This window comes from Sinocyclocheilus grahami, unplaced genomic scaffold, assembly GCF_001515645.1.
Source record: "Sinocyclocheilus grahami isolate Dianchi unplaced genomic scaffold, SAMN03320097.WGS_v1.1 scaffold1523.1, whole genome shotgun sequence".
In the NCBI taxonomy this organism is placed as follows: domain Eukaryota; kingdom Metazoa; phylum Chordata; class Actinopteri; order Cypriniformes; family Cyprinidae; genus Sinocyclocheilus; species Sinocyclocheilus grahami.
In genome coordinates this window covers 13,238-35,737 of record NW_015506702.1, presented here as the reverse complement: position 1 = coordinate 35,737, position 22,500 = coordinate 13,238, and the positions used below count along the sequence as shown (strand labels likewise).

Here is a 22,500-nt window from a genome sequence, read left to right as displayed (position 1 = left end):
CGAAAAATTTACCCTTATGACTGGTTTTGTGGTCCAGGGTCACATATGTCCAACATTACTCGATCACAGCATCTTGTTAACCAAACATCTCAAAATAGACACACTCGGTTACAAAGACTAGTTTGAAACTTGTTTAATGTATATTATCGGCTTTATAAAAATAATATTAAAACCAAGGCCTTGAGCTTTTTCACAAGGGGAAAATAACCAACATTATCAGTCTGACCAACATGCAAAATAAAAATATAATGTTCTCTGGAAAATATGAAATTAATCCCTTTTTTTTTTTAATTCACTTTCGGTGAAAACCTAGACATGTTTAATTTCTCTACTATTATACAAAAGTTGCACTGAGACGGAGTTGTAAACATGAGTTTGAAAACTATAAACACATTACTGGCTCACCAGCCACCAAATCCTCCTCTATTGGGACAATAGCTGTCCCCCTGGAACGCAGGATTTCCCTGCCAGCTCTGGATGAATGGAGACCTGTGGATCTGCTGCACATCCATGCCGTAGCCAGCACCCCACAGCCCCGATGCCGAACCTTGAACTAAATTGTTCCACGACATCTGCACGCTAGGATTCGGGAGGAATCCTCTCAAGACCGGAGGTGCCACAACTCCCAGGCTGTTGGAAACGGTGCAGTTCAGGAGAGGATGTGCAAGTCCAATAGCACCATTGTGAGATATGAGTCTAGGGCCGCTCAGACCCAGGGAACCGTGCGGAGCCAACATGAGGCCGCTGCCCTGCAGCGCTGGATAAAAACAGTCCATGCCGTGTCTGGGAAGGAAACCACTGACCGCTGGTTCAGAGGAACTCGCACGGTCCACTGCAGGCTTCTCTGAACCTCCGTTTTCATTGGACGTTTGACCACTCCCAGCATTAGTCGTGCCTGACCGAGTGTCTGCGGAGCTTGTGCTCGATTGCTCCCAAGCTTTAGAAGTATTCACTATATTGCCGGTGTTTTTAGGCACAGCTGCAGATGTGTCCTTTTCTCCATAGTGGACCACTTCACGACTGGCTCCGACTGCAGAAGAACTGCTCAGTGGAGCCCCAGCTGTTGTTGTGACCGCTGACTCCGTTTTGATTGACGTACAAGAGACTGGAGTCTCAGGTGGAGTAGCTGACAGACTGTGGTTTTCCGAGGAGTACTGAGGATAGGAATCTGACAGATCGCTGTGACTGAGGAAGCTCTGGTGAGGATCAACTCCAAAAGCCGTTTGTAGAGTTTCACCGGCGTCAGACTTGGACAGCATCTTGGAAGCCTTGAACTGAGAAATCGCTTCACTGAGAGCTACAAAGTCTAATTCTTTTGGCATCTGGCTGGTTGTTGTGAGCACAGGAATTGCAATCGCTTGGTCTCGGAGAGAAGGTTCAGAGAGCGGCGGGCACGGATCCGTCCCGAGTGCAGACGGGTGGCTCGTCTCAGTTGTGACAGAGACACTGTGATCTGGAGAACCCAGGTCCGAGTCCAAGGACATGCTATCGTCTCTCACTACAGAGACAAGAGAGAGGTTCACAACTTCAAATCAACAGAAACAATACATAGCAGTTACCAGATTCTGATATTTGGTAACTGAATTGAAATCTTTGGATCAAAAGCAGTTTTACAAATTCCACAAGAGGTTTTGCACCTCTGTCTATTGAGGCACCCAAAATTGTCCCAGTTCTCTCATTAATCGTTCCTCATCTACATCTCCAGTAATTCAAGCATCGTTCAAACAGAATACATTGTCTGTGCAAGTATAGACATCCCTATAAGTCATCACTCGTTCGGTAAAATCCTGAATCCTAAGAATCCTCACAGGGTCACTGAAGAGAAGAATCATTACGGTGTACAAACGGTGATTAATGGAAATCAACTCCATAAACTCATAGTTCCTATTAAGACTCCTTCGAACAGCCAACAGGCTCCAAACAAGCAAGAAAGAAAATCATACTAGTTTGAAACAACCTGATGACAGAATTTTAATTTTTTGGGTGAACCATCCAGTAAAACACCATAGATACAGCCTTACAGTTAGACCAAGTGAATTTTGAGCACAGAAATAGGTCTATAATCTCCATATTCAAGCTGCCTTTGTGCATCTTTTTTACAAGGAAAGAAAAATGACATTTTCAATAGATTCAATAGACTTTCATTGGAGATTTTCAAAAAGACTGAAACATTTTATGTCAAGTGGAGTAACAATTGGTCTAAAATGGCAACAAAATAGCTACCTTCATGCTGGTGGACAAAATAAATAAAATTCAGATTCTGAATTACAAAAAATTAAATGTTGGCTATGATTATAATGTCTCTATGCCCCACAAAATGAATCTGAATTCATGTTGAACACACATTCATTATAAAAGAGCTGTATTCAAATGTATTGTACTGTCCTAAGACTTGGCATCAGTTCTGCTGGTATTTACAATTATGTGATTTTTGAATGTAACAGTTAAAAAGTTATGGTTCCAAACAGAAAACATTTCTGTATTTACACATTAAAACAGGAGCTTTTCTTTTACTTTGTTGTTTGAAGATTCAAATTAGATGTAAAAGTTTACAGAATGCTATACGTCTTAAAAACAGTCTTTACACCTGCAAAAATTAAGTAAAACACACGCACACACACACACACAAACACACACACACACACACACACACACGCTAACACACACACACACAACACACACACAACACACGCACACTAACACACGCACACAAAGACACACACACACAAAGACGCGCACACACGCACGCACGCACGCGCGCGCACACATACAAGCACACACACAAACACACACGCACGCACACACACACACTTGGAATTGCAGCATAATGGATGGTTTGTAAAATATTTTTAGGCCGTTTTCACACCTGGCTCATTTTGAGTATTTCTGAAAGTTGCTTTTAAATGTAATGTTTTACAATATTGCATTACTCCATAAAACTAACTGCATTACTTAGTTACTTTTTACAGAAAGTAATGCATTACATTACTTTTGTGTTACTTTTTATCATCTGGGCTGGGCTTGCTTATTTATTTTTACAAACAAAACCCCCAAAAGTTAAATTTTTGGCAACTGTAAAAGCCCTTTCACACCAAAAGTGAAATGAATAAGCGTCAGACTGAAGGAAGCGCCTCTGCCTCTCAGTTTCTCTCATCATAGGGACAGGAGAGCAGTCAGTGAATACATGGGAAAACAAAGTAACTTGCATTACTTATTTGAAAAAGTAACAGATATTTAGTTGTAAATTTAAAAGTAATGCATTACTTTACTAGTTACTTGAGAAAAGTAATCCGATTATGTAACTTGCGTTACCCCCAACGCTCAGATCCACATCAACATAATCATCCGGAGACTGACTGAACAAGGTGGTGCCAGACCGCTGGACCCTGTAGTGCTCCACTTGTGCTGGTCCAGCAATCTGACCCACTGCAACAATGCTGTCTTGAGATATATGCATGTAAAATATCATTTATCAGCTATGAGCAGAATTCCTAGACACAAACAGCTGCACTCGGACCAGTTTTACTTGCTTAAACACAGTTTGGTACACTTTGAATCGTTGTCTTGTGAAAAGTGAACCAAACCAAGGAAAAAATGCCAATATAATCTAAGTCCCTGTTTGGAACAAAGCAAATAATCTAAAGGTCTGCAAATGCCCCAAGTGTAGAGCGCAATTCAAATAAATCAATCTACTAGAGAAAATATTACATTTTATACATTATACATCTGTTTATCACCACAAATATATCTAGGATGCCTTTTTTTATCCAGAACTTCTTACATTACCAAAATTAATATATTAGGAAATATATATTATATATCAGGAATAGGAAATGTCTTCACATTTTTGTGACAGGTGCTGATGCCTGATCTCGTATGAAAAAAATCTGCAATTATTCCCATTATTATTAGGACATAAAAATTTATATTTGGTAAAAATATTTTGTATTGTTTCAAGGTACTTAAAATTTGACATTCATTGCCAAGTGTATAAAACCCCCACTATATATTGATTTTGGAGCCTGGTTCCAGTAGATGGTTATATTCAGAGGTGAAGCACACAAAAGACCTGTTGATCCCAAAGGCAAACAGATTATTTCTATTGGGTGTTTGATCCATGTTCGTCCACCCATGAGATGAAAAGGCTTTACAAAGCACAACATGACCTTCGCTTGCGTTTACAGTCTCCCCTGTCCTCAGCCTCATCTCTTACTTTGGCTGTTATTATCATGGCACAATGCCACTGCGTGTTTGAGAACCTGTTTTTTGTACTCTTTTAGCAAACACCATTTTGTCCTGTTATTTTCCATTCTGATTGTTCAGCAGTTCATGGACATTACATGTTTTTCTCTGCCTCTCCTCAATGATGAATGATAAAGATCATTCAGGATGATCGACTGGGAACAGTCACAGTGAGAGCAAGACGTGTAGTTTGGGATGCTGTCAGATGGTTTTAGCACAGAAATCACTTACATGACGCTGGAGCAGGAGTGGCGTAAGTCTCTGCTGATGGAGCGCTGTCCACATGTCCTCCACCAGCTAAACTGCTTATTATAAACTTTATGTCATCAACGTTGGCAATAACGATGCCACTGCTGGAGTAGTGGGGAAACATCTCAAACTGGCAGCCTGTTGGATGGGATTTAAAAAAAACATTACTTTAGCCATAAGCATTCATCATACGTCAAGTAATTCCATAATCATAAAACACTTAGGAATTTACTGTTAAATAACATAATTGATAAAAACAGTATTAAAAAAATCTGTAAATAAAGGAAAGTGCAGACAGCATCTGGTTCCTAGCACAGAATTTGAACCTTGCGATCTTAAAACGCAGAGCCTTTGCCATACAAACATGCTCTACGTATTCTAAATTGTGGTGCATTGTTGCAGCTTGTTTTGTGTCTTTCTCTCTACCTTTCCTAACTCTGAACAGTGTCACTTACTGTGTGTTATTTCCAGACTGACTGAGGCTAAAAGCTTTGAGAAACGACCCTCTACAGAGTCTCCTGTCTCACTGTTATTCCCTGGGACTTGTTGATTACAGCAAGCATTGTACAGTCATGGCCAAAGGTTTTGGCAGTGACATAAATTTTGTGTTTCGCAAAGTTTGCTGCTTCAGTATTTGTATATTATTTTTTCACATGTTTCTATGGTATACTGAAAAACAATGATAAGCATATAAGTTATAAAGGCTTTTATTGGCAAAAAATATAATGAGTCAATATTTAGTGTTGACCCTTGTTCTTCATAACCTCTGCAATTGGCTCTGGCATGTTGGATATTAGCTTCTGGGCCAAATCCTGACTGATGGCGATCCATTCTTGCCTAATTAGTTCTCAGAGTTGATCACAATTTGTGGGCTTCTGCTTGTCCACTCGCCTTTTGAGGACTGACCACAGGTACTCTATGGGATTGAGATCCGAGGAGTTGCCTGGCCACGGATCCAACATTTCAGTGTAATGATCTTGATATGCCTCCCTACCTAAAGTTTCTTTTGATGCGTTTGATGTGCAGTGTAAAAAATTGGAAGAAAAGATGGCTTATCATGTCCGACATGAATGTGGAAGAGTCAAGCAACAGATGGAGCTGATGGTTAAGGACTTGGGTCAATCGATTAGCTCCCGATTTTAACAGGGTCTTTAAAGTTCAAACGGACGCAAGCGATATCGGACTTGGAGCAGTCCTTACCCAGGATATTGAAGGGGAAGAGCATGTTGTTGCTTTTACATCACGTTTGTTGAGAGGTGCTGAAAGATACTACTCTGTATCAGAAAAAGAATGTTTAGCAGTTGTATGGGCAGTAGAAAAATGGAGGCAGTATCTGGAAGGAAGAATATTTGAAGTCATTACTGACCACAATGCTTTGACATGGGCATTTCAACACCCTAAACCTTCTTCTCGTCTGATTCGTTGGACCATAAGGCTGCAAGGTTTCCATTTCACTGTAAGGTATCGAAAAGGACAGTGCAACGTTGTTCCTGATGTTTTATCAAGGGGTCTCGACTGCACACCAGATACCCTACTCATCAGTATCGCCACTGAACCTATGTCTCTACCATGCAATGTACCAGTGGATCTCTCACAAATAGCTATGGAACAGAATAATGATCCAGAAATCCAAGAGTTAGCCATCAAAGTCGGAGAGCAGTCTACCAAAGATGTGATGAGAGTTCATTATGTGATGGAGAATGGATTTCTTTTTCGGAGTGTTCCAGATGGTCAAAAGGGCCAGAAAGTGCAGTTAGTCATCCCCAATGCTTTTAGACAGGTATTTTTACAGTATGCACATGACAATCCTCTCAGTGGTCATTTAGGGAAGATGAAAACCTTACTTAGGCTACTAGACTCTGTATACTGGCCTAGTATTCGAAATGATGTGTGGAAGTACTGTAAGGAATGCCAGTCATGTCAAAAGTACAAAGCTTCTACTACTAAGGCTCCTGGACAGTTACAAAGCACTCCTGTCGTTGAACCAGGATATATGCTAGGTGTGGACATTATGGGACCTTTTCCCCGAAGCCCCAAGCAGAATGAATATCTACTTGTTGTGGTAGATTATTTTACCAAGTGGGTAGAGCTATTCCCAATGAGAACTGCTAAAGCACCACTCATTGCAAGAATTCTGGTGGAGGAAATTTTCACGAGATGGGGAACACCGGCGTATCTCGTTTCTGATAGAGGTACACAGTTCACCTCTCACCTTCTTGACCTTTTATGCAAACAATGGGGGGTAATACAGAAACTTACCACTGCATATCATCCGCAAACTAATTTGACGGAGAGAGTCAACAGGAATTTAAAACCCATGATTGCTTCATATGTAGGAGAACAACATAAGCATTGGGACAGATGGCTGTCGGAATTCCGATTCGCTATAAACTCAGCGTGGCATGAGAGTACAGGATTTTCACCTGCAGAGATAGCTCTTGGCCGTAAACTGAAAGGGCCAATGGAGAGAGCCCTCCAAAAACTTCCCAGTCCTGAAAATCCTGTTTATCCTACCTTAGACCGTCAAAAACTGCTTATTGACATAGTAAGGGAAAATGTGGAACGAGCTCAAGTCAAACAAAAGAAGTACTACGACCAAAGACACAAGTCATGTGAATTTCAAGTTGGAGAAGTAGTTTGGATTCGTACCCATCCCTTATCTAAATCAGATGACGGTTTCATGGCAAAATTGTCACCTAAATGGAAAGGTCCAGCAGTCATTAAAAAGAAATTAGGTCCGGTAAATTATAGAGTTTCCTTTATGGATGATCCTGACTCCAGGATCATCCCGGTTTGTTTTGTAGTCAAAAATACTTTGACTATTTTTCATACACCATGCCGTAATGATCTGTGGATTGCCTTTATTTATATAAACATTTTGTAATGCACTACTGTGTTATGTGTCGTTTTCAGTTGAGGGACCCTCCCCTAAATTAATTTGTGATTCACGACCAGAAAAAGTTCACTGGGATGGTTACACTATTGATTTGATATTGATACTGCTATTTACAAAGAAATTTCATTTTGCTTGCTTTTTAAGTTATAACGCCATATATGTTTGAATATAACAATGTTTGGTTGCCATGTGATTTGAAAGAACCTGAAAAACATAAAATGATACTGACGTAGAGTTTAAACAAATGTACTTGACTTTGTTTATAATGTAGAACAGGATGAAATGAACAAAAGGTGTGAAAAGTTAAATTTTGCATTAACTGCTTTGTATTGTAACCAATAAAATAAGTGATTTTATTGATATGATTGCTTATAACTACTTTACTTATAACTACAAACTGAGCCTCAAACAAGAACAACCACAAGAAAGTCTTCTACATTATTCCTGAAGCCTGTACCTTGTAAGGTTTAGGCTAGATTTGACTATACTTACCCTGAATAATCACAGGGTTAAACGTCTAAGATACAAAGGCCACACTAGATTGGGATAATCTAAAAACTGGGGGCTCATCTATGATCAGAACTATGGGAACCTCTGGAACCTGAAGCAAGAATCGTTCCCTAGGAGAACATAAAACTGTGACCACTGTCACGCAGTATTTATTAACTGAGGACTTCATTCGAGCCTTCTTCTGCACCCACCCTTTCTTGGCAAGTGCTCCATTCTTTGTTTGCCTGTTATTTAGGTGGAGGGATGAGAGCGAGAGTAGCTCACATTTCAATTGATCACATTTCTTTATAAAGATTTGTTGCCGTTTCCTGAGATCTTTGCAATTTTCCTTTTACAAAAAAAGGAACTTAAATCAAAAATATCCTCTGAATCGGTGGAGTAGCACACTTGATTAACACTCTGATTGCGAAAGCAAGGAAGATGAAATACTGGGGAAAAAAGGAAAAAAGTGCCAGCTTGATCTAAATTTATAGGCACACTGTGTCATTCTGCACAAAGTCAAAATGTTACCATATTGGTAATATAGCCAAACATTTGGGTGCTAACTGTATTTCTTCTGTAAACCAAGCCTTTCACTTCACTTGTGTCCCAATGTGCCAACTCTCACATGTGCAAAACTGGCTTTTGTGTCGGTTTAGCCCTTCATCGCCTATGACACTCTGCCAGCGCGGTGTGGTCACACTGTCTACTCAGAATGCACATGCAGCTGTAAAGAGACAACACCTGTGTAATGATTTGGGTTTAAGATCACCTGTCAGAAATATCAGGTGTCGCTGTTTGATGAATCTGGCTTGCAGATCCACTAGACAGTCAAGGTCAGGCGCTTGACGTGACGGAGTGTCACAGTCGTGGTACGACAGGATCTCAACGATGTGTCTCTTCTCATATTCATTGAGGATCTCGAATAGGTTCAAAGCATCAGGTTTGAGCCTGGAAAACAAACAACACCGTTCTTACAGTGCAGTCAATCGTGAAGAAAACGATTCCACCCAGTTTCTACTCTGTGTCACCACTTGATAAAAAGTGAAGTCTGAAGGGTTGTGGTTTAGTGTCAAACCTGCGGTGCTCTCGGAGTTTCTTGTGTGATTTGAAGTGCACCCTCCACCTCCAGGGGCTCTGAGGACAGTTGAGCTGCTCAATGTACTCAAGGATATCTTGAAGTTTCTCTAAAAAAAGAAAAAACACTTTGCTGAAACGTGGGTTGAGTTGATATAAAATAAATCTAAACGTCAATAACACATTAATAAATGTGAAACTGCATTACCTGCCGTGATGACCGCTGGGTTCAGGACCTGCTCGTCTGAGACGATGAAGCCTCCGGACTGAAAGAGCTCGTTGTAGGTGTGGTTCTGGATGTCACTCAGGTTGTCTACGCCAGCAAAGCTCACAGACGGATGCTTCTTCAAGAAAACCAGAGAAGGTATCTATGGGTAGAAAACACAACATCTAGTGTCTTCCAGCTGATGGAACTGGTTCCAAAATTGAAAAGGAATCAACATACTTTTCAATGATATATCTGACGAGTCAAATCGAAATACTGAGCTCTGGCTTACCTTGTGAACCTGTGTGGCGATGTCCATATTCTGAATGATGACCAGCAGTTTGTCTAGACTACCGCTTTTCTCAAGGAAACCATGAGGATTACACTCCAAATCCCCCAACTTTTTCAAATATTCCTGTGACGAATGTCAAAACGGTACAAGCTGAGTAAGTCTCCAGATCTCTGGGCAACTGCAGTTGGACAAATAACCATTATATTCTCCAACTCAATTAATTTAGCACATCTGTTCAAGTCAGCGAAACATTTCTGCCATTTTGACACCTGCGACTAACATCTGATCCCAGCACTAAATAGAGGTGTAAAGAGGGTCTGAATTTCTAATAGTGTGGGATATTTTCATAAATTGTGCCATGGATATGCATTAGAAACACATTTATACCTAGTATATAAAAGCCTTGTTCACGCTGTCAGTCCACCTCAGATTTTTGTGCATATCTGATTGGAATTCGATCGAAATGATTGACTGTCCACACGGTGTATCCCAACTGTTCAGATCCGATTTGCGTGTCCAATGTTTCGTTTTACTGAATATCTGCATTGGTTTTTATAGCAGTGACGTTGTGTTGGTATGTTTACACTGAAAACAACAATGACAGCAATACAGTTTGCGATACAGATGTTGTTACCACATGTTGCCGTTGCGCTGGATTATATTACATCTGATGAGGCAGCGGCAGAAGTGGGAATGCATGGCTTTATTCTGTGCTGCAAAACTCAAAGAGGTGTGTAGACCAGTCATATACTGCCTTTTTCTGCTTGACTTGCACTTCACAACAGCACAACCTTGTTTCTGCAAAGACCTTCAGCATGTTTTCTACAAACAACAGCGGTGTCCGAAATCGCTCCCTATCCCCTATATAGTACAGGACTGACGAGCTGGAAGAGAGAGCGAGTTTACATGCTTATTTCTGCTTTAACTTTTATTTCATGCATTATTAATATTAAAGTGTATTATTCAGTCATTTACTCAGTTTACTGTTTTACTAATTTACTGAAGTGGAATTGTTGGCTTACAAAAAATTATAGAGATGTGATGATAATTTTGGTGGATGATTTAAAAAAAAGCATTCATTAATCACCTGAAGGTAGTGTATTCATCATGTCATTGTGAGTGTTATTGTTATTAATATTATTTTCTAAAATAAGGTACATATAAGTACATATGTGCTAAAGATGTTTCTGCGACAGCTCCAGCTCTCCAATTCGCTCACTTCACTCTTTTCTGATATTTACATTTACATTTAGTCATTTAGCAGATGCTTTTATCCAAAGCGACTTACAAATGAGGACAATAAAAGCAGTCAAAACTAACAAAAGAGCAACAATATATAAGTGCAAATGACAAGTCTCGAATAGATATTGATAACGATATAAGACAAGTCTTGAGAGATATATATATATATATATATATATATATATACACACACACTACCTAGTAGGGGTTGAACGACTTCTGATTTTTTTTAAAAGTCGATTTTTATGCGATGAAAGTCGCTGATGACGTCATTAATGAACAAATAAGTCTGGAGACAGCGCTGCCCACATGGCTATTGCTCCTATAACAGCTTTTTTTTAGCAGTTCTTTTGTCTTTAAGTCGTTATATTTCTCACAGATTTCTGCTTGTTCTAAATCAGATACAGATAAAGTAGCACAGTAAAGATTACATTAATATGAATGCATTAGTGAGAGCGATTGCGTGTCTTGTGGAGCGCTTTCAGAGTATGCATTTATTTGTCATTTGAACTGTCAGGAAACGGAGCGTAAATGTGGAAGTCCTTCAAAGATTTATTATCCTGTTGTGCCCTCTTTAGGACCAGCGACGTCAAGCTTAAAGCATCATGGCAGAGCATTGAAGTCGACTAGTCGGTGCAACCCCTACTACCTAGTGATATAGTGCACTATATAGGGATCAGTGAACGAGTGAGTGATTTCGGACACAGCTAACGTCTGACGTGTTTACAATTTACGTGGCATGGGAATGTGAAAAAGCTGTGCAAAATCCGAGCGATCTGAGCAGTCAGACTGAAACGGATTTCCAGAAACGTGTTTTCAATGGAATTTCAAACCACATATGAATGTAGCTTGAAACAGATTTGTAAAAATCGGTTCACACTTGCTAACTATGATCGGATTCCAATCGGACATGCACAAAAATCGGATTTGGACTGACAGTCTGCAGCACTAGATGTACCTTAATCTCCCAGCAGACGTCACTCTCCTCCTCATCCGTGGAATGGATGTAGAAGTAGACGATGTTCTTCTGAACTCCTTTGATGATCTCCACCAGGTTACTGATCACTTCGGGCTGCAGCTGATCGATGATACTGCTGATGGCAGAATGAGTGTGTCCCATCGAGGCGTCCGTTTGACCCTCCACAGCTCCCGTAGTCTCAGCAACCAGACTCCCATTCATCTCATCATGAGGGATGTTGGCTTCCCGTGTCTTCTGGGTCACCGAGTCCTGCTCCAGTGCCCACATCTGATGCTGGAGATCAGGGTCGGGTAAGCTTGAGTGATGTTGTGGCGGAGGCATTGGCTCAGGCAGGGCACTAGAAGGGGAACATGGTCTCAGAGATGATTCAAAGGTGCTGCTGGGTTTAGAGGTTGAAGACGAGGAAGCACACGGATTAAAGCTGGAGGATGTATCAGGGACATCTGAAGGAACTTCTGCAGCAGACGAGGAGGAAGTCACATCATCCTGAGCTCTGTGGTATCGACTGACATGCTGAGGGTCTATGAACATCATCAGGCTGTCGTGGAAAGAGCTGATGTAGTTACTGATGGGAAACGGAGTGTTGTAGTTTGACACGTAATTGGAAAGTGGCACAGCTGGAGTCTGGAGAGGTTCTCGTGAGCCTCGAGTGTTGGAGCAAGAAAAATAAATACGTTTGGCCCTCAAGAGCTGCTCCACCTCACTAGAGAAGCCAGAGACGAGCTCATCGACTATGTGGTCAAAGCTGCTGCCGTCTGCAGGACACTCTGTGTTCAGAGCCGGAGCGACGAGCTCTTCATCCTCAACCTCTGCTGCCGTCTGCACATCCAGATCCACCGCTGTGCTGCTGCTGTCTGGCTGGTAGGGAGGGGACAGGTCCTTTGTGTCAGGTGTGGCATGTGTAGACACGGTTGGGTTCTGAACGAAGCGTGGATCTTCAGGATAGTCCATCTGTCTCTGGGAATATCTCTCCGTTTTCAGACCTAAGCAAGCAATTAAGAAAATCCAGATTCTTTAAAGTAAATTATATTTTTTTATACACTACAAACTGACTTGCATGAAATGAAAAACTAATTTACTGAGGTTTACTTTTCAGTTTTTTTTAAACATGAGGACAATCTTGGTGCAGTGCTCATTCTCCGGAAACTATTATGGGTGTCCCCTTGTTGCATTACATATATAATAAACACATATAACAGAATACTGAACTTAAATTAGTGTTCAACTCGCCAAATTAAGGCAACTCTGATTTCCAGAGATCACAAATTAAGACTCCCTCCAATTCTCCATCAAATGTGTTAATGCAGCTTCCAAATTCAAAATGCTGAGTTTCTCTTTACAGTCTTTTAGCATTTCATTATGGTAGAACTTATATAGACTTTAGATTAGGGAATACAGATCAAATTCACCATTAACTAAGAGTTTTCCCTCAATAAACTATTAATTTGCTGCTTATTGATAGTAAGGTAGATGTTGTAGTAGTTATGTTTAGGTATGGAGTCAGGTTAAGGGATCTAGAATATGGTCATGCAGAATAAGGCATTAATATGTGCTTTGTAAACAGTCAATATGCTAGTAATATGCATGCTAATAAAAAAAAAAATATATATATATATTTTTTGGCAGTGTTATTTGCTGATATTGGCGTGCAAGGTCATTATTAGACATTTTGCACTGCTCTTGTTCTTCACATCATGCTAAGTGAGTTTACCTGTGATGGGTATCAGGACCCATGGAATGGTCTTTTCTCCGAGCAGGTTAATGCCACGCTGCTGTCCTCCAGAATCTGAATAAGGGCTAAATGCTTCTAAACTACTCAAACTACCAGCGGTCTCCTCCTGAAACGGCAAAAACATCAAAATCACCACCAGGACTTTATAAACCAAATGACTTGAAGAAATACAAACTATCAAAAAAGAAACAAAGAAACAATACATTTGACTAGATGCAAAACTATAAAGAGCAACTGTAAAGAGCAAACATCAGGTGCAGTCGTATTATTCAAGTATTCTAACTCATCTGCTCTGTTTTGTTCTGTAAACGCGTTAAATTCAATTGCTGGTGAAGAAACAGAACAGCTCACTGTTCTACATTCACCAGCAGAACCATGGCTATGAAAGGAACAGCATGCTACTCGTATTATTCCTGCAGTACACCGAATGTATTCTGTGACGAGTACAGTATGTGGAATACTCGACGATCTGCTACATTTGCCAAAACCAGAGCACACTGTGTGGAAGACTGTATCCCACAATGCAGTGGGCCTGAATCAGAACCTCTTCTTGACTCATTTGATCAAGAGTGAAAACATAAAAATTAAAAAAGGTATTAATTAAAATGAGAAATTACTTTTGAGTTGTTTCTCAAAGTAAAATAATAATAATAATAGTAATAATAATTGAAAGACTCTTGTTCCTGTTCTGTCTCTGTGCATGTATCTACACATTACCAATAAAACCCCACTTGGTTCAAGATATGTAGCGTTCCTTAACGTTCCAGGCTGTTCGTCTGTCCATTAGTGGATATTCCCCAAGTTACAGCATTATTGCATAAAAGCAATATCACCTTTGCAAACGTACGGTTGTTATATGTGACCCTAGAGCACAAAACCAGTCATAAGGGTAAATTTTTCGAAATTGAGATTTATACATCTGAATAAATATGCTTTCCATTGATGTATGGTTTGTTAGGATAGGACAATATTTGTCCGAGATACAACTATTTGAAAATCTGGAATCTGAGGGTGCAAAAAAATCTAAATATTGAGAAAATCATCTTTAAAGTTGTCCAAATGAAGTTCTTAGCAATGCATATTACTATATTTACGGTAGGAAATTTACCAAATATCTTCATGGAACATGATCTTTACTTAATATCCTAATGATTTTTGGCATAAAAGAAAAATCTATAATTTTGACCCATACAATGCATTGTTGGCTATTGCTTCAAATATACCCCAGCGACTCGAGACTTTTGTGCTCCAGGGTCACATATATGGAATAACAGAAGTGGAATCTTTCAGTATTTGCATCACTTCACTCGACTGTTTATGTATTCCAGATTGTCAGTTGTGCATTAGTCACGTTTAGCCACATTCATATAGCTCTTCTCTGGCTTTATGAGCACAGCGTGACTGATGATTTCAAGCTAAAGCACAAGACGATGTTTTTGTAAAATTATGGCATTGAGTTTGAAGTGCTAAATAGATTTTAAAGCATCTCCTTGTCCTTGCAGACAGGCACGGGTCTGACCAGTCTGAGGTTCAGTCTGCAATCTGACCTGCTGAACACTACTTTACTGAAGGCTGCCTGCGCTGGGGCGTTCTGTACATAGTTTGTGTTCCTTGACAAAAGTTTTGCAAATGACTGTATATTTATTTTACAAGATATACTTTGATATATGATCGAAAACAAGTCTTACAATGTATACAATTTTAGCTGGTATTAAATACACAACGCATGCCATTCCAAACATAGCCAGAGTGTGTGATTCAAGACAGTCATCTTTATATGAATTGTATCACACAAGTGTGTAATAGAGAAATTTATGAAGATATCTGATGTCATAAAGTTATGATAACAGCTTTTTGCATTTGTTTAGTGCCACAACGTAACTTCTCATCCCATCACCTGCATGAGATTCCCTTTCTGCTGCAAACTCTCACCCACCTTCCCTCTCTTCACCCGAGTCTTCTCTATGTAGTCTGTTGCACGCTTTTTCTGTGAAAATCAAGCACTTCAACTAACAGCTTTTCTCAAAACAATGGAAACTAGCCCCAAACTGACACTTCGGGAAAGCAGTTGTCCTATCGGTAAGCCCCGCCCCCCTTAGTTACTGTTGCTACCGGAGTTGCTTACTATGACAGCTGTCAGTGTGAAAACCTTGTCCCAAGATGTTTTTGATAAATTTTGGACACAGAAGGACCACCATTCAAGTGGGACTTAAATATGCCATGGAGGGATATATAAAAGATTTTAGAATAAATATGGTGGGTAACAAGATTAATTTGGAAGTGAGGGTTTACAGATCTCAATGCAAGCGGGAGAAGCCAGAAGAATCCAGGGTAGGATTAAACTAATTTACATTTAACCCGTTTAATATGGAGAGGCACTGAAATGTAGACCTTTATTTATGTGTTTTTGACCAAATATGTACATGACGTGAGAAGTATTTAGGTTGGTATGTTATATGGACACACTAACTTTAACGTTAGCTGGTTTTAGCCAGAGATACCTTGCTGAAGCACAAGATGACATTAACGTTCTGCTTGAGCAGACGAAAATTGTAACTTAACGAGAGTATGACACTCAGAAAATGAATGTTTTTGTCTTCATTGGGATTGGGGTTGAATGCTTAGGGACATTTTGCTCTGTTTTGTTTGGGTTTAGGAAATGTAATAAAATAAATTCTATTGCCCATCCTCTCAGAAGACCTGGAATCAGTGTTATAAGTACCCCAAACACATCGTTTTGCCGTGTTTGTAGCATAAACACCATCAAACCGATGAAATCTTCAGATCTTCCAATGTTTCTCTATGGCACTGAAACCTACAGATGTCCGAGTTCCGCTCCCCGTGCTGCTGATACTCGACTGCCATTGGCTCAGCTGCGTTTGAGGGGAGGGGCTTACCGATAGGTCAATTTGGTCAACATTAGAACATTAGACTAGCAGAATGGCATCTATTTCTTGAAATCCTCTCAACCCAGACTTTATCCTTAAATTTCTACACTAACCTCTCCTTCAATGTATTCATGTCACATACCTGTTGCATCAACGTTATGAAGCTATTTAAAGCCAAAGTAAATAAATTCTGTTCACATTTACATGCTCAAGTCATTCCAAACCTGTATGATTTTTTTTCTTCAGAGGAACACAAAGGCTGAATTTTTGGAGAATCTTCAGGGCACTCTTTTTAAAAATGCGCTTCATAAATGGCTGATAAACCTTCGCCGAAAAACCAAATCTCTGGAATGGACTAATACTTGTCCGAACCACAAAAATGGTGCACCAAACCATTGGATTTCATGCATCTTGTGACCAAAAACCAGTGCGGTCAACAGCTCCATATCTGATTTTCAGAGCTTCAAGTTTTAAAACTGTTCTGTTCGTTACTTAAAATATATCTAAAAAAAAAAAAAAAAAAACCTTATTATGCATAAATTGGACTATTTCAGTCATTTTTGAAGCTTGACAGACTCTGGTCACTGTATGCTTTCATGAAGCACAAAAAAGCAGCATCAATATTGTTCTTAACATCCCAAGATCTTAATATCTCTCTCTAAGATATGATAAAAAGATTGCCACATAGGTTTGGAATGACAACATAATGTACATGTTCAAGTAATGCTTAATATTAGGGCTGCCCCTAACTAAAGTTTTTTCTAGTTGACTAATAATGGTGTATTTAATCCATTAGTCGACTATTCACACATTTATATTAATTTATTTACTTAAATATATACTAGGAAGGACTTTAATATTCTGAGCTCAAGCACAAAGTTTGACACGAAGCACCAGCACAAGTAATGGCAATGATGACAAAGAAAGATATTTTAATTATGCATTAATAAACTAGTGTTTTCTGAGTCAGTGTTGTTTTCCCTTTGAATTGGTTCGTTTAAAAGTGGACATTTCAAGCTTTCTATAGATCTATTTCTCATGTCTTTATGGCAAGTAACCTATAAGCTGAGTTTGGGTTCATTTTTGTGACAAGGAGACCGAGACGGCAGAAAGCGTGTCCCGTTTGTTTTCGTTATTGTTGATATTGTGAGTGCACACAAGTAAAAGTAGACCCTTTACAGTTTCTAATGATGTATTACTCTTATCTGTATGAGCAAAAATGACATGCATTTTCACAGTGCATTTTAAGTTGTTTCCACCGTTGCTCGCGGCGGCACCTCCATGTCATGCACAAACACTTGGTTATGTGGCTAATAGCGCACATTTATTTAACGTTAGAGCAAATTACCATGTAAAGTTGCTACTACTTATATATTTCAGTATCAAATGATAAGCCATATTTGAGGTATATGAATGATAGTCAAACGTTTGGATTTCCTGCCCGATATACTGTAATTAACACAAGGACCAGCCGTTAACCATCTGTCTGTCACAGATCGCTTTTATTTATTTCTGCGACTAACCAACTATTAAAATTTTTGCTGACTAAGCCTCTTCTCGTCAGCTATTTAGGGTGCAGCCCTACTAATGTCCAGTTTATGAAGGTGTAAATGTAGTGTTGTTTGAGCACACTGATCTACCTCCAGACAGTCGGTCCTCTCGGGTTCATCCTCCACAAAACTCTTCCTTAAGTCAATGTCACGGTCAGTCGGAAGGCCGAGTCTTACCATGCTGTTCAAAAGAGCGGTGTCATCCTTCATCTCTGTGTCGTCAGGTGACTCTGCGGCGCTTCTGGTCATGTTGTCTATCAGCCTTATGACCTCCAGCGCCCCATGGGTCTTGTCTCTGCGCAGGTCTGTGTCAAGACTCGTCTTTCCAAAGCCGTCCAGGATCTCCATGATCTTCAGCGCTCCCTGAGTTTTGTCCTTCCTCAGGTCTGTGTCCTGAAGGCTGACGCTGCTCAGAACATTGGCTAGAGATGGAGAGGACTGTCTCTCATCCGCTGATGAAGAGAGGACACTAGATGATGTTACACAATTCAAACTCATCGTTAAAAGCAAGACCCAGTGCACTGAGAAACTTAGCTGTATCTTTATCTCCTCTCTATTTTTACAAGATTATCTTCATTAGGGCTGCATGATAAAGGTTAAATGGTTAATCACAGTTATTTTGCTAAAAATTTATGATCAAGTTTATTAATCATGGTTATTGCCATTACATTTTTTACATTTCATCAGAATTATTGTACCTCATACATAAGAACAACGGAAGTCAATATGCATGATTTGCAAAGATTTAGTAGCAGCAAACAGTGCAAACGCCTGTGAAAGAAAACTGACTGGCTGTTCACACAGAATGCGTCTTTACGTCTAAAAATGTGAGACGCAAAGCTCAGGAATGTTTTTCTTTTTTAAAAGTGCCACGCAGAATGTCTCCTCTGAGTTGTTAGCAGATATATTCATAGTGTTTATGATAAATGTACCTTTTGTAATATAGCTGCTGAAGATATTTAACAATTTATTTTTCTATTGCCCTTTTTCTATTTCATTTTGGTTTGACTTTAAAATAGACAAAGTTAAACAAAGCCCTTAATTTAGAACCTCATGATATTTTACTTTGTTATCAAAACCCATATTTTTCTGATAAACATTTACATTATTAATCTGTTAATTATCTTCGCAAAGTTTTATATTCACAAGTCAAAAGTAATTCAAAAGAAACCATCATATTTTAAATTTTTAATACTGATCTTAAAATATATTTTTGAAACCCTTTCTAATATGAGATCACAAAATAAGAAGCTTATAAAATCAATAAACATTCTAAAGCTTTTCAAATTTATGTAACTGCCCTAATGTATGTTTTTTTTTATCCTGTTATTTATATATATATATATATATATATATATATATATATATATATATATACACATACACACACACACACACACGTTTGTATTAATTTAGCTTTTTTTGTTGTTGTTCTGTTTTGCATGCTTTGAGATGTGCATCTTTTCCCTGTTTGCATTGTGCCTTTGTGTGATGCAACTGAAAAAAGGGAGAAAAAAAGAATGTCTCCTCCATGTTGCCATCAAATAAAACAGTTGCCATGACAACTTGCTACTGTAAACAAAAGCTCGCAGCCCTCGGGGTCTTCTGATTGGTCCACAGTTTTGGAACATTGATGTGTAAAAATGTAAATACTTTTAACTTCACACAGCATCTTAAAAACACAGTGCTCACGTGCGCGACGTTGCAAAAGAGACGCACGCCATCGCAACAGTCATACCCATCCGTCTAGTGCACGTTTTCATAGAAAGACAATGGAAAAGTTGCACACTGGAATGGAAAAACACATTTTGTGTGAACGGCCCCTTAGACTTTTATTTGAGCTAAATATCTCAATAGAGATCACTAAACTCCAAATTACATTCAATCTGGCATCCACAACGTTAAAAGCTTATAGAGGCTTGATACCAATTATACTTAAAATACGATTCATCTTGCAGCCCTTAAGCTTCATTCTCCTCACCTTCTCTTAGTTCTTCGTTGGGCTGATTTCTCTGGCGTTTTGAGCTTCCTTCATGAGTGACGAGATCCACCTTCCTCTTCAGTGTGTAGGTGTCCCCCGACGCCTCTGGATCTCCCGCCTTTCCCTTCGAGCTCTTCTTGTTCAGCTGGATGAGCTTCAGCAGCTCTTTGACTTTCACCGGGTCATTATGAGGGGCTGCTCTCTCAGTCTGAACCCGGAGCTCCTCCACCTTCTTCTTCACGTTCTCCAGAAGCATAGTAAACACGGCTGGTTTGTAGATGTAGGGCCGCACGAAGCTCTCCCAGTTGGTCTTCTGCCTGGGTGCCGGAAAGAGCTTGTCCCTGACGTCCAGTTTGGGGTCATAGTCAGTCCGGATGCGCTGCGGAGATTGGCCTTCACGAAGGCTAGTGAGGTAGTCGTAAACCTGCTGCTCTATGGTGGCGCTGAGATCAGCAGGAGGGTCACCGCGAGCCTTGTTGAGGGTGTAGTGAAGAGCGGAGATGAACGAATCATGCTGGGGCATGATGGGACTGTGATGCTGTGATGACACAGGTCTGCAGCTCTTAGAAGGATTTGATGCTTTATAAAGACAAACGTTAAGAGTTTCATTACTAAATAATAAAATTAAGATCAAAAATAAGATTTGATTGCTTGAAGTATCTGTGTCTTTGCATGTTTCAGTCACCAAAGACAGCTTGATTCTGTATGATGCTGTGTTCTGAATGCCACTGTCAGTTAAGATGAACACAAATCTTAAAAATCCATTTTGATGAATAAAAATCAAACAGAATTAGTACTGAGATGCAAAATCACAATGTTTAAAAACTTGCTGTTCTTTATTATTACTATTTCCTTGCATAGTCTCAAGCTATAGTCAGTTAGTTAACTGGTTAACACTTTACTTAAAGCCTAATGCACTATAAAAGCAGTTTTAACACATTAATTATGCCTTGCAATGCACTGTATTATCTCATGAATACCTGTAACCACAGTTATTATACATTATAACACTTATCTATTCATTGTTGCACCTTTAGAAAGTATAGCACATTAAAACATGAAAAATAAACCTTCAAATATTATAATGCATTTTAACTTTGGCTACAATTATTCATGAAAAGATATAATGCATTGCATTATAGGCATTCAGGCTATTAAAAGTTTAACAGTAAAAGTGTTACTGTTAATTTTTTTTACGTGCTATTAATTTTCTATCAGTTTATTTTTAATAGTGCTATTCATTAATGTAAAAAGTTAAACCAAGTTAAACAGTTAAAAGGTGTTTTTTTTAATCTTTGGTATCAAGAACCGTGAAATCTTACTGGTACTGACTACTGAAATTTTGCCACCGTCACAAAATTAGTTTGAAGAGAACCTCGTTAAACCAAGTTAGCTGAAGTAAGATGAACTCTGTACGCTTACGACTAGCTACATGAACGATAACATCGGTTTAATAGCACAGACATTTGAAGGTAATACAATCGCTCCCATGAGTAATGACATTTATTTTCACCACAAGATCGGTTAAGTGCGAGACTAAGTGCTTGCAATGTCTTAGCCAAGCATTCACATCTGTGTTTGCATGCTTGCATAAAATATGTTTCTGGCTTTAAGAAAAAACGCATCAATTTAATATTGTGCATCTCTCCAAATACTCACAGATCTTTAACAAGTCACGCTTCTCATGGTAAATAAAAAGTGCTTGTATTGAGGACATTTTCCAACCACCTTGTCGCTCTGTAAAATCAAAATAAAATACATTTCATTCAGATATTTCGAAGATCAATTTCTTTTACACATGCATTTCACCATCATTAGATCATACCGCTTGAGTTGGCCATTTGACTGGCAGAAAGCAAGAAGAGGAAACCTCTGTCCTTCACCATATTCACCAGCACCTGCAGTGAAGAGACAATCAGCTCATGTGCACACAGCTGCACAAACATGAATCAGGACTGATGCTCACCAGACCCTCCTCCTCCAGTTTCTGCAGCAATGCTGTCAAGCTCGGAAAAGCTTTGTCTTTCTCCACCACGTCAAACAGACTGCAGAACATGCCACTTTTGGACACTACAATAACAAACCAGAGCCATTATTTACATCCCATCATCCTTCTCTATAAGCAGTCAATGCTGCACTGACATCCCTACATTAATAAACAAAACAACGATAAAAATCAAAATGCATAAACCTACACATCACAATATACAGATACTGTGCCTCTCCACTCTTCCTCCAGACTCTGGGACCTTGATTTCCAAATGAAATGCATAATTTACTTTCATCTGAAAAGAGGACTTTGGACCACTGAGCAACAGTCCAGTTCTTTTTCTCCACAGCCCAGGTAAGATGCTTCTGACGTTGTCTCTGGTTCAGGAGTGGCTTGACACGAGGAATGCGACATTTGTAGCCCATGTCTAGGATTCGTCTGTGCCAAGCCACTCCTGAACCAGAGACAACGTCAGAAGCATCTTACCTGGGCTGTGGCTTAACACGAGGAATGCGACATTTGTAGCATTCCTCGTGTCAAGCCACAGCCCAGGTAAGATGCTTCTGACGTTGTCTCTGGTTCAGGAGTGGCTTGACACGAGGAATGCGACATTTGTAGCCCATGTCTAGGATTCGTCTGTGCGTAGTGGCTCTTGATGCGCTGACGCCAGCCTCAGTCCACTCCTTGT

General features: G+C 39.6%; 1 protein-coding gene across 1 annotated transcript in view; it reads right to left on the bottom strand.

Annotated features, from left to right (window-relative positions):
* Positions 1-131: 131 nt before the first annotated feature.
* LOC107570928 (protein TASOR-like) overlaps positions 132-22,500 on the bottom strand; it is a gene marked incomplete at its 5' end in the record, with an annotated part of 27,610 nt that continues 5,241 nt past the window's right edge. Inside the window, 14 exons of the mRNA XM_016257212.1 lie at positions 132-1,498; positions 4,474-4,629; positions 8,649-8,827; positions 8,955-9,063; positions 9,162-9,321; positions 9,451-9,573; positions 11,651-12,654; positions 13,383-13,509; positions 15,301-15,390; positions 17,932-18,293; positions 19,823-20,401; positions 21,482-21,559; positions 21,648-21,720; positions 21,789-21,892. Coding sequence (XP_016112698.1) covers positions 402-1,498; positions 4,474-4,629; positions 8,649-8,827; positions 8,955-9,063; positions 9,162-9,321; positions 9,451-9,573; positions 11,651-12,654; positions 13,383-13,509; positions 15,301-15,390; positions 17,932-18,293; positions 19,823-20,401; positions 21,482-21,559; positions 21,648-21,720; positions 21,789-21,892 — 4,241 coding nt within the window. The remainder of the gene's footprint in view (positions 1,499-4,473; positions 4,630-8,648; positions 8,828-8,954; positions 9,064-9,161; positions 9,322-9,450; positions 9,574-11,650; positions 12,655-13,382; positions 13,510-15,300; positions 15,391-17,931; positions 18,294-19,822; positions 20,402-21,481; positions 21,560-21,647; positions 21,721-21,788; positions 21,893-22,500) is intronic.